Source organism: Littorina saxatilis, linkage group LG11 (genome assembly GCF_037325665.1).
Source record: "Littorina saxatilis isolate snail1 linkage group LG11, US_GU_Lsax_2.0, whole genome shotgun sequence".
Classification (NCBI taxonomy): domain Eukaryota; kingdom Metazoa; phylum Mollusca; class Gastropoda; order Littorinimorpha; family Littorinidae; genus Littorina; species Littorina saxatilis.
In genome coordinates this window covers 13923205-13940775 of record NC_090255.1, presented here as the reverse complement: position 1 = coordinate 13940775, position 17571 = coordinate 13923205, and the positions used below count along the sequence as shown (strand labels likewise).

The following is a 17571-nucleotide window of genomic DNA, read 5'->3' as shown; positions in this document are numbered from 1 at the left end:
AGAATCACGGGTCGTAACTCTCTGGAATTGGTCATCCGCCGCCATGTTGGATGCCTTGCACGATCTCTGACAGTGCTTGAGCTTTGGGTGGCGACTCGACAAAAGTGAAAATGACACGTTGTGTGGCCAAAAACTGCAGTCAGCAGGCACACTTTAGGATCCCTAAAGTTGTTTACCATCAGGGTGACAACTGGAAGGAAGTTACTGAGCGGAGAAGACGATTATAACTGGTTATTTTTTGCTGTGTGCAGTGCGCTAATCAACAATTGTCCATCGGTTGTGCCTTTAGAGTGAACACTGTGATAGGATGCTTTGAAAATTATACTTTGCAGTAGTTACCTGAGCTGCATTGTACCTCATTTGCCTGTCTTGAGAGCTTTATCTTGTGAATTTTGGTGCACTGTCTGCATGGTAATTTGAGATAAAGAATAAATAAATGAATATAATAATGTATTCTTGCTTTACTTTTTATGTTGTGCTGTTGTGTTAAAAAGGCAGATCCCCTTTGGACTCATGCATGCACAGTTTTCTTCATTTTGTCTGCATACACAGTGAAATACGCAAAAAGAACAAGAGTGCAATGAAGAAAACTAACAAAGACGGCATCCAATATGGCGGCGCGAAGAGAGTATGAGCGGAGTTGTGCCCCTTAGGGCTAAAGCTAGCCGATCCATTTGATAACGTCACGCCGAGTAAGAAGAATGAATTGGACCTATACAATTTTGCCAGGAAAGACCCTTTTGTCAATCGTGGGATCTTTAACGTGCATACCCCAATGTAGTGTACACGAAGGGACCTCGGTTTATCGTCTCATCCGAAAGACTAGCACTTGAACCCACCACCTAGGTTAGGAAAGGGGGGAGAAAATTGCTAACACCCTGACCCAGGGTCGAACTCGCAACCTCTCGCTTCCGAGCGCAAGTGCGTTACCACTCGGTCACCCAGACCACAGTAACGTTGTCATTTCTCTTCCACAGGATAGCTACAAAGACTATGACTTTGAGAACCGGCTGAGCGTGCGAGTCAACAATGCGCTGAAACAACTGAAGCGTGACTCCTGATTGCACACCTCAAGCGGAACAACACAAAATGCACATCAAATCTTCAGTTTTGAACTGGGCTGTTTGCTTGCTAATTGCAGTGAGAGAGGTTTTGGCTTTGCTGTTGATGAACAGTCTCCGAGAACCACGTTGTCAACTTAAGTTATACACCAGGTGTCATCAGATTTTGGAATATATTGTTACCTTTCCATCTTGTTTGACTCTCTCTGTCTGTCTCTGTCTCTCTCTCTCTCTCTCTCTCTCTCTCTCTCTCTCTCTCTCTCTCTCTCTCTCTCTCTCTCTCTCTCTCTCTCTCTCTCTCTCATTATTTTTTGTAAGGAGATTAGGAGTGATTGAGGTAGTGAACCTGGAGCATGTAACTTTTATCATTCATATTTCATTTGGTTGTTGAGTAATTATTTCATGCCAGCTGTTGAATGTTGCCGTGATATTGAGCAGGCCTATTTATAGGCCTGTTATTGTGGAGTTGCCTTGTGATGTGGGATTTTGTCTTTCAATGGTCATATATTATATGTTGATCCCGTTCTTTTTTTATGTCAGCTGAGTGTGTGCTTAAACCGCAGTGAATGTTATCATGACATGCTTTTTCTGTGTTTTCTGAATTATAACAACTGTTATTTAAAAGGAAATTTTTTAAGAAGGTGTTCACTTTCTATTTATCTGTCAAGAATTCATTGAACAAAAATAAAAAGCCTTACTTTAAAGTATTATTAACTGATACATTTTCATGGCTGTATCATGAAAAATTGGTTTGTGGTGCTGTCATCATTGCACACATTTGTTTGTTGGTTTGTTTGGTTGTGTGTTTATTTTTATTATTACTGTATTATTATTATTTCTTATTGCACACATTGTGTTTTGATCAATTGCATGGTGTTTGTTTGCCTGCCTAAGTTTCCTCCCCACACCCACTTTCTCCCACATTCCTACCCCATGTCTTATAAATGGAATAACATTGGACACCCCCCCCCCCCCCCACCCCCATTCAAAATCAAAAACATTGACAAATCGGGTTTTATTTCAAAGGATGTAGTCTTAAAGTGGATGTAAATTTACAGGAATTCTGACGGGAAAATGTGAGAATAACAAGGTCTTAAAATAGAGAAGTCTGTACGTAGTTTTGTATCATTCTCAGTTAATACCAATAGAGAAGTCTGTACGTAGTTTTGTATCATTCTCAGTTAATACCAATAGAGAAGTCTGTACGTAGTGTTGTATCATTCTCAGTTAATACCAATAGAGAAGTCTGTACGTAGTTTTGTATCATTCTCAGTTAATACCAATAGAGAAGTCTATACGTAGTTTTGTATCATTCTCAGTTAATACCAATAGAGAAGTCTGTACGTAGTTTTGTATCATTCTCAGTTAATACCAATAGAGAAGTCTGTACATAGTTTTGTATCATTCTCAGTTAATACCAATAGAGAAGTCTGTACGTAGTGTTGTATCATTCTCAGTTAACACCAATAGAGAAGTCTGTACATAGTTTTGTATCATTCTCAGTTAATACCAATAGAAAAAGAAGGCTTACAAAACGATAACCTGACTTGGCCGTGTGAAATATGTGTAACGTTATCAGTATTCCTCACTGTTGTGATTGACATTGATTTTGTGCTACTGTGCGATCCCCTCATCAGCTCTGCACAGAATTTAGCAGCCAGGGTAATTGATTTCTGGTATGTGTCAAAGTGTCAGACTGTTCTTATCCCCTGTAAAAGCCTGAACAGATCTGTGTGGGTTAACATGGTTGTGGACACGAGAAGTAACTGATGCAGCTGATTATGTATACAGTGGACGCCGCTTAATAAAACCGCGGTTAATAGAGCCAGCCGCTTATAAAAGCCGATTTCAGACGGTCCGGATTTATCACTATATCTTATGTATTAGGAAAAGCCGGTTAATAAAACCAACCCGCCGCTTATTAAAGCCAGTTTTCTCAGAGAAATCACGTAGTTTGTGACTAAAACTCACATTATCTTGTGGAAGACGACCAACAAACAAACACTCATAAAATTGTTCTTCTCTGCCGAGTAATGATTCGTGACGGTGACAGTGAAATTATTGATGTACCGAAGTGATCAAAGTACACGTACATGCACATATTTAAAACAAAAGTTCAACATCCTTCGTGAAGTTTTGTTTAGATTCAAACAAGTGTAAATGACGAAAGAAAGTGACTGAGTGACGTAAACAAAAGAGAAGATTTTTTTTTCTTTCGAAAATGACGTATTCCTGGACCGCCGGTTAATAAATCCACCGCTTATTAAAGCCATTTTTTGTCAGTCCAGAAGTGGCTTTATTAAGCGGCGACCACTGTACCATGAATTGACAAATTACATCATGACATTGTAAATATCTCATTCCTCGAAAGCCCCAGTATTTATGTTTTCAGTCTTCAATACGAATTTTCCATTGTAAATGAATGTTATTGTCTTTCATATTATGGAAACATCGAATGAGAAGATCAGTGCTTTGTTACGATATGACATCCATCAGATCGCGTTGAAATGGACAGAAACATGGTGTGTGCGTTGCTGAATAATGTTTACATTGAACAATCATTGATTCTTAGAGGCTCTGGTATCTGTTTTACAGTCTTGCCCGGACGTTCAATTTGTGTCTGTGATTTGTATTAAATATCTGAAGTTAACAGTCACAAAAGTTAGCCATGGGCTATATATCACAGTGAGTTTGTGTGGATGGAAACATGGGGAGACATTATGTACAAAGCATCAACATTGTGAAAAAATGAGATGAAATTTATCAGAGATACTTAAACGTTTTACATCAGTTTGATATTGTGAATGCATGTTGCTCTGGTTCTCTTTATCGTCTCTGTTTGAGCATCTCCTTTTCTCAGTATGCACTCAGTTAATGTTTGCATTTCAATCATAATTTAACATTCAGACAACTTTTCTGGAGAACGTTAGGCAATTAAATCTTTATTCTGTGTGGAATTTTTTTTTCTTTTGTAAAACAGTTTTGTAACATGACTTTAAAGCTTATATGTATTGACAGGTACTAAATCCTTGTAAGTGTTTGGTCCAGTTTCTTCACTGCATTGAATGAGGGACCATTGTTTGTACCCCCCGCGGGTTAGGGGGAAGAATTTACCCGATGCTCCCCAGCATGTCGTAAGAGGCGACTAACGGATTCTGTTTCTCTTTTTACCCTTGTTAAAAGTTTCTTGTATGGAGTGTGGTCAATTTTTGTAAGGATTTTGGTCAAGCAGTATGTAAGAAATGTTAAGTCCTTTGTACTGGAAACTTGCATTCTCCCAGTAAGGTAATACATTGTACTACGTTACAAGCCCCTGGAGCAAATTTTTGATTAGTGCTTTTGTGAACAAGAAACAATTGACAAGTGGCTCTATCCCATCTCCCCCCTTTCCCCGTCGCGATATAACCTTCGTGGTTGAAAACGACGTTAAACACCAAATAAAGAAATAAAGAAAGAACCATTGTTTGTGATGGGCAAGTGGAAAAGGCTTGTTGCTTGTGATTGGGTAAGGGGTGTCTTTACACTGTAGACTGTGGGACCAAAGAATGAGACTCCTTCAGTGAGAGGTGTACTATCAGAGGGGCATTACAGTTGAAAAATATCACTCATGTACTTATCACATAATATCAGGGGTTTCTCTGCATATCAAGAAAACAATCAGTTGTATCTCTGTGACAGCTCTCCTTTTATTTTATTTGTTTGCTGATGAAGATTTTTATCTTCAAAACCGCTCCGTTTCTTTTGTTTGATGTGTAATGGCTGGCTGTTTCTGGTGACTGTACATTGTCTTTGTTGTCATGTTCTAGTTCTACTCACCTGCAGTCTCTAGTTATGCCTCTTTTTGTTCAAGTTAATTTATACAGAAATTTATTCACAAAAATATACCAACTGTTCTTGCAAAGTCAGTCATTTTGTGACATGATTTTTGTTGTTGTTTAAACACTGTTACTTGGTGTAGGGCTGAGGTTAAGGGGGAGGGGGTAACGAGAAGTTTGCTGACTGCATTCTACTCTCAGTTGAAAAAGTATCAGCAATTAATAAAAGAGACTGCATTCTATTTTTAGATGACGGATAGGAGTTAATTGATTTGTTTGTTGTACCACGTCTGTTGTGTGAATGAAGTGCCAATTTGTTTTACAAGTTTCAAATTGCATCTTTGGTTTGGACATGAGTCTTTTCTCTTGGTTGCACAACTAAATGGTTTGTTTGGGTTTTTTTTGGGGGGGGCCTTAATATTCCTACTCTTCGTCCTTTCCTGTGTGCCCCCCCCCCCCCCCCCCCCCTTTCTTAAAATATTTAGGATAACGTTCAGTGGCTGTGCTTGGTTGATTATTATCATTGCAATGGACGGCAACTATTTCCACCCTGTGTTTCTTGTATTTTAGTGACAATATTGTTAAATTCCTTCATCCACGACAGCTGTTTTGACTCCTTGCTAGCTCAACATGTTTGTTTGAGTGTTGTTTTCAAGTGGGTGTGGTTAGGTGTGTGGGTGTTTGTCACTGGTGTGTGTGTGAGAGAGAGAGAGAGAGAGAGATATTGAGTTTTTAAGTATCATAAGTAAATATGTTTCATTTTGAAATCCAATTTAATAGATACTGACTAATGAGAAATCAAGTTAATCTCACAATGATACGTATCAGACATCAAAATCAGTTGTGTTACAGTCATGTTTAGAACCAGTATTCAGGCCATCTCACTGTCATCAAATTTGTATTTGGTTGACTGTGATGCTTTTCTCTTCATGATGCATTGCATGAGGGATTTGTACCACTTTTATTATATTATAGTTTATATATGTGATAATGAATTCAATTTACAGTTCCACAATCAGACATTTGAGTTACAGATTTTGTACAATAATTTATTCTTGTAAGTGAGTTATAATGCATGCATATATTACACATTTGCCATTTTCTCAATAGTTTGCTGCCCAATTTTACTATTTTGCATAGATTGCTTTTGTTTGGCATTTGTGTCTTTGAGTGTAAAGTATGACATGTATTAATTTGTTTCTTTCTGTGTAAAATGTGTGTGCTTAATGATTGTGATGCTTTCTCCTTTTGCTCCCTCCCCCCCCCCCCCCCCCCCCATCCCATCTGACTCTGTAGACCTTAGAAAGTGAATAAGTTTATATTTTTTTGCCAGTTCTGCACAAAGAACATTAATCATTACCAAGTGATGCCGGACTGCTAATGACAATTAAAATCTGAAATAAACTGGGAATGGGAGACGCTTGTTTATTCATCATAAAAAAAATTCAGATCCCAGGCGACTGTTTCAGCTTAAAGGTCCTTGTCTACATTTTTATTCCGAAATCGCCATTTGACCATTAAAATGCAGAGTCTATTGTCTACAATTATCAACAATACACCCCCTTTCGATCAGGAAAGACGAAGCCAGTGTAACCGTTTGAAAATTCATTGTAGTATTCCAGCGTAGTACTCATAGTAGGATATCCTTATTTGGAAAATGCCAAGCGCAAAACTCCTCTCAAATCCCGTGCATTTCGTGCGTTTAAAAAAAAGCGTGGACAGCGCTCCAGTGTCAAACTGTTGCTGCACTTGTTTGGGCGTGGCTATAAGCATAGTGACATGAATTTGATTGGTCAGTATTTGTAGGAAAAGCACATGTTCTCAGCAAACAGAAAACAAAATATTGGAAGCGTGAGTCACGCTACCCAAAAATAAAATCTTTTTTTACATATATTTTTTTTCTATAACTTTTTTCCCCATGGTTCATTCATCATCTGACATAACTTTTTAGCGAAATCTAACCATAAGATTATTGAAAAAAAGCAAAAATGTAGACGACCACCTTTAACCCTCACTTACTGTTGTCAGTGTATTGAGAACGCAATTTACTTCCCTTTGTTTTTTCAACATTTTTTATGTTGATAGATACAGTCCACCGAGATGCTTCTTCTGATTAAGGGTTAAACTGTGGAAGGTGATTCACAACGAAAGTCACATAATTCACTTTCAAGATCAAGTTTGTGAGATAATCGTAAACAACTCACATAAGCATATGATGGGGTAAAGGTTTCCACTATAAGGGTAAAAATGCAGAAGTGTGTAAAATATTTCTTTGTCAACATTCTAGTGTCTGGCATTCATGGTCTTTGTTATTGAACTGTTTGTCTGTTTGTTTGTTTGCTTGTTCATGGGTGCATTTGAGTATGTCTGAAGATTATAAACTCAGAGTTTTGTGATAAGTAGTAAAATTATTTTCACTGTTATTTATAATGTTTCTTCGTCTTCCTGACTTCATCGTTTGCGGGCTTCCCCCCCGCGGGTTAGGGGGAAGAATTTACCCGATGCTCCCCAGCATGTCGTAAGAGGCGACTAACAGATTCTGTTTCTCCTTTTACCCTTGTTAAGTGTTTCTTCTATAGAATATAGTCAATTTTTGTAAAGATTTTAGTCAAGCAGTAATGTAATAAATGTTAAGTCCTTTGTACTGGAAACTTGCATTCTCCCAGTAAGGTCATAATTATATTGTACTACGTTGCAAGCCCCTGGAGCAAATTTTTGATTAGTGCTTTTGTGAACAAGAAACAATTGACAAGTGGCTCTATCCCATCTCCCCCCTTTCCCCGTCGCGATATAACCTTCGTGGTTGAAAACGACGTTAAACACCAAATAAAGAAGAAAAAGTTTGCGGGCTTCAACAGTTCCCATGTGCACCTATTTCTGTGCAGGAGTAGGCTTTTACATTAATGGCCGTTTTTCCCCCTCCATTTACGCAGTGGAACCCCTCTTGTCAGACCTGAAAACTCTGAGAAAATCAGGTCTTACAATGGAGGGAGTCTTACAATGGCGGGAGTCTTACAATGGCGGGAGACTTACAATGGAGGGAGTCTTACAATGGCGGGAATCTTAAAATGGCGGGAGACTTACAATGGAGGGAGTCTTACAATGGAGGGAGTCTTATAATGGAGGGAGTCTTACAATGGAGGGAGTCTTACAATGGCGGGAGTCTTACAATGGAGGGAGCAGGGATGAAAATTCTCCGTTTTTTCCGACTTTTCCGATTAGTTTCAATGGGCCATCCGATTTATTTGTGCGATTCCGGTTTTTTTACGGTACGGTTTCTGTTTAAAGACGAACAGTCTCATCCTTCTCAAACAAAATGGCGAGCGCGAAAGTTCTCCAACGTGACAAGGATCGACTTCCCGATTCATGCTCCAAGAACAAATTCCGATGGGATTGGATGGACAAACACATCGATGATGTTCGAGTTGGGGACGTTATCCGAAAATTGGACGAGGAAGGCGTGGTGAAGTGCGTGTGTTGCGGAAAAAACATTAAGTATGGTCAGGCCTGAAAGTCTCGGTCATTGTTTTTTGAGCGGGCCGAGACTAGTTGGCAGTCGTGTCGTAGATTGTTGACTCTCTCTCTCTCTCTCTCTCTCTCTCTCTCTCTCTCTCTCTCTCTCTCTCTCTCTCTCTCTCTCTCTCTCTCTTTATTTTGCACCCACTGACATTTTTTTTCCCGGGGCAGCATGCCCCTGGACCCCCCCCCCCCCCCCTAGTAGTCTGAAAGTGATATAAAATTATATATATATATATAAATATATTTCATGACAATACCAGCTTGTTGTAATCCCTTTTTAATGCCTGAAAAAGAAGTAGATTTGCTTTCAAATGAGCACCAGATTGCTTCATTTTGTATGTATTTTGGGGCCATGTTTGAATCCTATTTTAAGGCTCAGATAGCCCCAGATTGCACCAAATTGCACCCTTGAAAAAAAAAATTTCCGGGGGGGCATGCCCCCGGACCCCCTAGAAGTCTTGGCGCTTTGCGCCTGCGAAACTTGGCGCTACGCGCCTTCGAATTTTTTTTTCATTTTTTTTTTTTTCCTTCAGTTTTCATCCCTGAGGGAGTCTTACAATGGAGGGAGTCTTACAATGGCGGGAGTCTTACAATGGAGGGAGTCTTACAATGGAGGGAGACTTACAATGGAGGGAGTCTTACAATGGAGGGAGTCTTACAATGGAGGGAGTCTTACAATGGAGGGAGTCTTACAATGGAGGGAGTCTTACAATAGCGGGAGTCTAATACAATGGAGGGAGTCTTACAATGGTGGGAGTCTTACAATGGAGGGAGTCTTACAATGGAGGGAGTCTTACAATGGAGGGAGACTTACAATGGAGGGAGTCTTACAATGGAGGGAGTCTTACAATGGAGGGAGTCTTACAATGGCGGGAGTCTTACAATGGCGGGAGTCTTACAATGGCGGGAGTCTTACAATGGAGGGAGTCTTACAATGGCGGGAGTCTTACAATGGCGGGAGTCTTACAATGGAGGTCATTTTAAAGGGGTAATGAACAGGAAACCTGAAAACGTAAGGTCTTAAAAGGGGGTTCCACTGCAATCCGCTTTCAGTCGAGTTTATCATTTTGACTTGATTAATTAAAAGCAAAAATAAATTAAAAGAAAGCCTGGCATTGAGCGATATGACCTCAGTATCACCCATGTTTGTCTGTTGAATTGTGTCTTGTGTTGCTGTTGTTTTATATGGTGGTGGGAACAGGTAGCGTTTGGAGTGCCAAATTTGCTAACACTCGTTTGAAATCTACTATTTTCTAAAAAAAAAATGTACTATAAGCCCATAGTTTGCGATATTGTTTTGCAGTGGAATCTGATGTGTTGTTACTGTATTTTTTTAGTATTGGATCATGTGGTGTAAATGTGTTAATTCTGACTTATGTTGTACATAAAGTAATAAAATTGTCTGTATGTTGTTGTTTTTTTGTTTTTTTCTCAATGGTTTTTATTTTTGTGTACAAAGTCTACAGACAAACCATTCTGCATTCATGTTTTATTCGACTGACACTGCACACCCAGGTTTTGACCACTGAAACTGAGAAAGTATAATTATACTTCACATATAGTTCCAATTCCCTGCTACAAAAAATGCCTTGTGAGGTTGCAAAATAAGCATCGGCCATTATGGCTTGCTTCTTGATGGAATCGTCCTCATAAATGTCCAGGTCTCTTCTGTACTTTTTCTACAAATTGTGTGGAGATACCCGGTCAAACAAAAATTTGGGAGCAAAATGAAACAAGAAGAGCAAACGCTCGATCGAGTCACTTTCGCAGTTCTGAATATTATATGAGGCATCAGATGGACAGGAAGAAATTGCTATTCACAACACAATGAGTCACGTTCACATAAAATTTGAGCCCGGTCACTTTTATAGTTTCCGAGAAAAGCCCAACGTTAAGTTGTGTGTTGCCGAACAGAAAAGGCTAGTTATCTCCCTTGTTTTTCTGATAACGTTCGTAAAAGGCTACAGATGTAAATACTTTGATGTAAAGAATAATCCTACAAAGTTTCAATCACATCCGATGAACTTTGTCAAAGATATAAAATGTCTAATTTTTCCTTTGACGCTGACCTGTGACCTTGAAAAAGGTCAAAGGTCAACGAAACCATCGTTAAAGTGTAGAGGTCATTGGAGGTCACGACTAAACAAAATATGAGCCCGATCGCTTTGATAGTTTCCGAGAAAAGTCCAACATTAAGGTGGTGTCTACGGACGGCCGGCCGTCCGGCCGGCCGGACAGACGAACACTGACCGATTACATAGAGTCACTTTTTCTCAAGTGACTCAAAAATGAACTAGGTACTTTGTTTTCAATGATACAGTGCATTAATAATTTATTAGCAACTGTCATGTGAAAAAAAGATGATTTTCATTTTGTATCTGTTCAATGTCTTTGTTCAGTTAGTAATGATTATGTAGATTAACGATCTTTAGGAAAAGACTTGTGTTTGGAATTTTACTTGATCTATTGTGATTTGGGAGATCAGAGTAATAATACAATTTAAAATATTTATCTAAGAAACTGTTGTGTGCTTAAAGATTTTTTTTTTTTGTATTTCCCAAACTTTTGTCACCAAATTTGTTTTGCAAGGGCTTTCTTTGTAGGTTTAGATGTGTTAATTAATTTGCATCTATGATGTTTGAATGTAGGATTATAATATCTAGGCTTGTACATTTAAGTAAATTTAAAGATTTCAATGCAATTTGATGGTTACAGTGGAACATGTCTGTAACGACCAGCCCAGGGACCAACCAAGAGTGTTCCTTGTAGACAGGTGGTCATTATGGACAGGGAAATTATGTTGGATTAGAACTTAAATCCTCTGAAACACTTGAGAGTGGTGATACTGGCCAGCCCGGTAGTGGTTGATCAAGAGGTGCATAGTCGCCGGGGCAGGTTCCACTATGTTTGTTACACATTTCCACCGTTCAGCACAATTCCAACTTATCCACAGCTTCAGTTAGCTTGTACAATCAGTAGTTTTACGCATTTAAAGAAGATTTGATGGTATTATATTTGTCACGCAGTGCCAACTTTCGACATGAATCTTATTTCCAAGTTTGCCTGCAGGCTTGCACAATTACTCATTTTTGAAGATTTTCCACCAATTAGTTCAAGTGAACAAATTTAGTTTTCTCTTGATGTCCTGTTTTAATAACTTTAAATGGTGAAGAAATGAGTTCTGTAAAGTATCATATTTTTATATTTATAGTGCATGTTTTATCTGGTGCATATTCTATGGATGTGTCATGATTTTCAGTAGATTCTGAAAATGAATAATTTCAAAGATGAATTGAGTATACTTAGAAAATATTTGGATGAGAAAAACACCTCTCATAGGAAATTCTGGTTTTGTGTTCTGGAAACTACACTGATACATATGTTCATGAAGCAGAGTGAGTGTTGAATGTCAATTATTGCTGAAGAAATAAAAACATTAAAAAAAGAGAAAAAAATGTACTGTTTGACACAAACAGACACACACACACATTCACACACACACACACACACACATTCACTCACACACATACACACATATTAACACATACACACACAAACTCACAACCACGCACACTGATTCACACATGCACACACGCACAGACACACACACACAACAATACACATCAATCAATCAATCAATCAATATGAGGCTTATATCGCGCGTATTCCGTGGGTACAGTTCTAAGCGCAGGGATTTTTTAAAATTTTTTATTTTATGCAATTTATATCGCGCACAGGGCGGGGATGTAGCTCAGTCGGTAGCGCGCTGGATTTGTATCCAGTTGGCCGCTGTCAGCGTGAGTTCGTCCCCACGTTCGGCGAGAGATTTATTTCTCAGAGTCAACTTTGTGTGCAGACTCTCCTCGGTGTCCAAACACCCCCGTGTGTACACGCAAGCACAAGACCAAGTGCGCACGAAAAAGATCCTGTAATCCATGTCAGAGTTCGGTGGGTTATAGAAACACGAAAATACCCAGCATGCTTCCTCCGAAAGCGGCGTATGGCTGCCTAAATGGCGGGGTAAAAACGGTCATACACGTAAATTTCCACTCATGCAAACCACGAGTGCACGTGGGAGTTTCAGCCCACGAACGCAGAAGAAGAAGAAGAAGAAGATATCGCGCACAAATTCAAGGCGCAGGGATTTATTTATGCCGTGTGAGATGGAATTTTGTTTCACAATACATCACGCATTCACATCGGCCAGCAGATCGCAGCCATTTCGGCGCATATCCTACTTTTCACGGCCTATTATTCCAAGTCACACGGGTGTTTTGGTGGACATTTTTATCTAGATGCCTAATACAATTTTGCCGGGAAAGACCCTTTTGTCAATCGTGGGATCTTTAACGTGCACACCCCAATGTAGTGTACACGAAGGGACCTCGGTTTTTCGTCTCATCCGAAAGACTAGCACTTGAACCCACCACCTAGGTTAGGAAAGGGGGGAGAAAATTGCTAACGCCCTGACCCAGGGTCGAACTCACAACCTCTCGCTTCCGAGCGCAAGTGCGTTACCACTCGGCCACCCAGTCCACACATGCACACACACACACACACACCCTGGCACAACATGTCCTAAAAATAGTTCACCTGCCTTGTATGAATTACCAGGTGTTGCGCAATGCAACGTAGACAGGTAAAATAAACAAAATCAGGCGCCAGCCATACTACATTGAACGACATATATTTAATAGAAACTTCATGTAGCCTACATAGAACGGGTCTCTTGCCAACTGAGTAGATAAGAGTCATTGGAATCCAACGAACTAACAACTTTTCAGAACATTGTTGAGTTCACTGAATGCTTCTTATTTGCAGTCTCTGGTTTTTGCAAAAATCAGCCTCACTTACTACCCCCTGCGGGTTAGGGGGAAGAATTTACCCGATCGTAAGAGGCGACTAACGGATTCTGTTTCTCCTTTTACCCTTGTTAAAGGCATATGTACTCGATGACTATACACGCTAATTGCTTTACCAACAGCTGGAGACATGCTAAATTAAGTTCCCTGCAAAATATTGTGGTCTAGGACCCCTTCAATGTTGAGATATGTTAATTTTCATTTTGATCTGGATCGTCCTATTTATAGATTTGGCAACACACGTAACGTTGATGCAAGGGAGCTAACACCGCGGCTTTGTTGACATCCTCACTTTTTCAGAGGCTAGAACAAGCTGTAATGCATGTATTATGGTCCGCGCATGGTGACATATCGTCATTATATGGTCTTATGGTGCGTTTGACATCGATTATGGGCAAACTACACTTTGTAAACACGGGAGCGCGTACATATGCCTTTAAGTGTTTCTTGTATAGAATATATAGTCAATGTTTGTAAAGATTTTAGTCAAGCAGTATGTAAGAAATGTTAAGTCCTTTGTACTGGAAACTTACATTCTCCCAGTACTATTGTACTACGTTGCAAGCCCCTGGAGCAATTTTTTTATTAGTGCTTTTGTGAACAAGAAACAATTAACAAGTGGCTCTATCCCATCTCCCCCCTTTCCCTGTCGCGATATATCCTTAAACGGTTGAAAACGACGTTAAACACCAAATAAAGAAAGAAAGATATTTAATAGAAACTTCATGTACATGGAACGGGTCTCTTGCCAACTTAGTAGATGAGAGTCATTGGAATCAAACGAACTAACAACTTTTCAGAACATTGTTTGTTGAGTTCACTGAATGCTTCTTATTTGCAGTCTCTGGTTTTTGCAAAAATCAGCCTCACTTACTGCTGTTGTGTGTATATTGAGAGTGCTTACTCCCCGTCACTTTACATGTCAATATGCATTGTAATTCAATCAAGTTTGGGTATAACGGGAGTTTTGTTTTTATCCAGCGCAGTGCTGAGTACTTTGAAATGTTCTGGTGCATTATGTTAGTAACCCCAGAAAACTGACAATGTACAGTACAGTCCACAAAATGCTGATCGTGTACACGGTGTGTACGTGCTGGTTCAACAACAGCTGCATTCTGCTGTTTGTGTTATCGTGATATGTCTTCCGAGCAGACAGGAGAGGGTCTGCATTGTGTCGAATCAAGTTCAGTGTGAAGAGAGTGAACTTCTTGACAAGATGAAAGTGATTTGCTTTTGTGTGTTTCCTACGCAGTATACGACCTGTGTTGTTACCGGTAAGATATGATAATGTATATAATGTCTTTCTCTGCCTCTGTCTGTCTGTCTGTTACGGTGTGTGTGTGTGTGTGTGTGAGTGTGTGTGTGTGTGTGTGTGTGTGTCTGCGTGCGTGTGTGTGTGTCTGTGTCTGTGCATGTGTGTCTGTGTCTGCGCGTGTGTGTCTGTGTCTGTGAAATCGTTAATATGTTTGTGAATTCTAAGAAGGTAGGTTTCAATGACATAACTGGACCCTTGATTTTTAGCAAATGTTTGAATATTGTAAATTTTCATGTCGCGACCCTTTGACCCTCGACTTTTATTCGCCGTCAACATTTTAACTCTTGACCAGATAAATGGCCTTGATCATTTGTGTTTCGACCTTCCGGTCCTCTTGTCTAAACGCTGTTCTTCACCCCTCTAAAAGCCCGAAAAGATCTGTGAGGTTGAACTAGATTGTGGACACGAGAAGTAACTGATGCACCTGGTTACTGATTATGCATACCATTAATGTAATTGACAAATTACATCATGACATTGTAAATATCGCATTCTTGGAAAGCCCCGGCTTTTATGTTTTCAGTCTTCAAAATGAATTTTTCTTCAATATTTTGTGAATATATGTAAATGAATGTTACTGTCTTTCATATTATGGAAACATCGAGTGAGAACATTAGTGCTATGTTGCAATTATATGACATCCACCAGATCGCTATGACATGGACAGACACATGGCATGTGCGTTGCTGAACAGTGTTTACACTTGACATACAAAACACACGAATTAATCATGTTTCCAGGACGATTTTCCATTATGTTGTGAGCTGAATATTGTCATCACCACCCACCGAAGCACCTTTTTTTTTAACACAATCTGGACTCCATCAGCTGTTGCGTTTTGTGATATGATATTTTCTGCATGGCTAATCTTCAGTCATCAGTCATCATTTCGTACAGACCAAAGTGTGTAGTTCCTGATGTGAACACCGATTGGAATATTATTATCATCGTCGAAATCAAATTAGGTACATGATGCATCCTGTCCAAAGATAAATTGAGTTTACTTGAGTAATGTTTGCAAGAAAAATACACCTCTCATAGGAAATGCTGGTTTTGTGTTCTGGAAATCAAGTTGATAAATATTTCGATGAAGCAGAATGAGTCAGTGTTGAATGTCGATTATTGCTGAGGAAATAAAATCATAAAAAAGAGATACAAATGTACTGTTTGACAACGTGTCTGTCTGTCTGTCTATCAGTGCGTATGTAAATGTGTCAGTCCCTTTAACTGCTCTCTCAGCAACATTAACTCGTATGTGGGACAATGTCAGTCAAGCATTTGATCAGTCAAATACAGAGGAAGGGTCTTTAAGTACCCACACATTATTTGGTCGAAGTCTACTTCACGAAGCTGGCTGCACAAAGGTTTGGTTCTGAACTTTTGTGAGAAAACAATTGGGCTCAATTAAGAACAGACCGGCTCCTTTATGGACCACCTGTTTCGACAAAATAACGGTACAAGAGCGCTTAGAAACGATTTTATTCGCCACATGTACCCCCCTCTCCCTCCCTCCCTCCCTCTCTCTCTCTCTCTCTCTCTCTCTCTCTCTCTCTCTCTCTCTCTCTCTCTCTCTCTCTCTCTCTCTCTTTCTCAAATGCATTTGTTGAATTTTATGCGTGACTATAATTTATAACTGTGCAGATAGGCCTACTATTGCTGTTATTTTAACCACTATTGTAAGGGGCTGTGGCTTTAGACAATTAAAGATTTGTTCTTGTCCTTGTTCTTGTTCTCTCTCTCTCTCTCTCTCTCTCTCTCTCTCTCTCTCTCTCTAACTGAAAAGTAAGCCCATCGATGATAAGGCTTGATAACACTAATGATGGTTAGCATCTAGTCTTCTTTTGTTCAAACCGTCTTTCGCTTGAGAAACTGCAGCATGTTTTGACGCATATCGATGTTAAAATCTACAAACCCCTTTTTTCGCTCATGGTCAAAAGGTCCTCAACAAACGTATCATTCTAACATCAATAATGCAACAAAGAGAGCAAGATTGAAGAAACATTTCCAAAAACGTCAAATTTAACTTCACCCTTTTAGAACGGTGTGTTTGGGTCCAGTTACGAAAGCGAGCGTTTTGCAGAATTCATCAGATCAATAATATGTAAACACTGATAAAAACAAACCACACGTGGTAGTTCCGGTATAACACCCTGCTCTGACACCCACCTGTAACACCTGGGAGGGGCCCCCGGGACCAACTGTGGTATCCCAAACTGGCCCCGAGGTGATGTTGGTTTATTGATTGTCGAGCCACACGCCAGTCACGTGCACTAGCTAACCCCTCGTGACCAGCTATCAGGGCCTTACTGACTTTCTTGTTGGACTCTCTGAGAAAAAGAGATGAATAACAAATCGCGTCACGCAAAATTAATATATATAATCAATCTGTCGAACTCACAGAATGAAATTGAACGTAGGGCCTACCGCGGGTTTTTTAATTAGACAACACCCAACAGCGTTGTCAATTACATTCCCTGCGGCCTCGCTAACACGTTCACTCACAGAAAGTGACAAGCCAGTATAGTGCAGTAGCGTACAACTATCTACATGTTTTTGGAATCAGGAAATACTCAAGAATAAGATTAAATCATTTTTGGATCGATTACTCAAATTTAAATTTTAATTAGAATTTTCCGATTTTTAATGACCAAACTCATTAATTAATTATAAAGCTTCCAAGCTGAAATGCAATCCCATAGTCCGGGCTTCGCCGAAGATTGCGTGACCAAAATTTCAGTCAATTTGATCGAAAAGTGAGGGTGTGACAGTGCCACATCTATCACAAAAAGACGGATATGACGTCATCAAAGACATTTATCCAAACAATAAACAAGTCGCGTAAGGCGAAATTACTACATTTAGTCAAGCTGTGGAACTCACAGAATGAAACTGAACGTAGTCCGCCGCTAGTGCAAAAGGCAGTGAAAATGACGAGCCTGTTTGGCGCGGTAGCGATTGCGCTGTGCTTCATAGCACGCTTTACTGTACCTCTCTTCGTT

The 17571-nt window shown here is 39.6% G+C and overlaps 1 protein-coding gene across 2 annotated transcripts in view; it reads left to right on the top strand.

The window, feature by feature from the left end:
• The window catches only part of LOC138979807 (tetratricopeptide repeat protein 39C-like), a 29248-nt gene extending 19450 nt beyond the window's left edge, over positions 1 to 9798 (top strand). For both annotated transcript variants that reach the window (XM_070352549.1, XM_070352548.1), the window contains one exon: positions 978 to 9798. In XM_070352549.1, coding sequence (XP_070208650.1) covers positions 978 to 1061 — 84 coding nt within the window. In that variant the 3' untranslated portion in view covers positions 1062 to 9798. The remainder of the gene's footprint in view (positions 1 to 977) is intronic.
• Positions 9799 to 17571: the final 7773 nt, after the last annotated feature.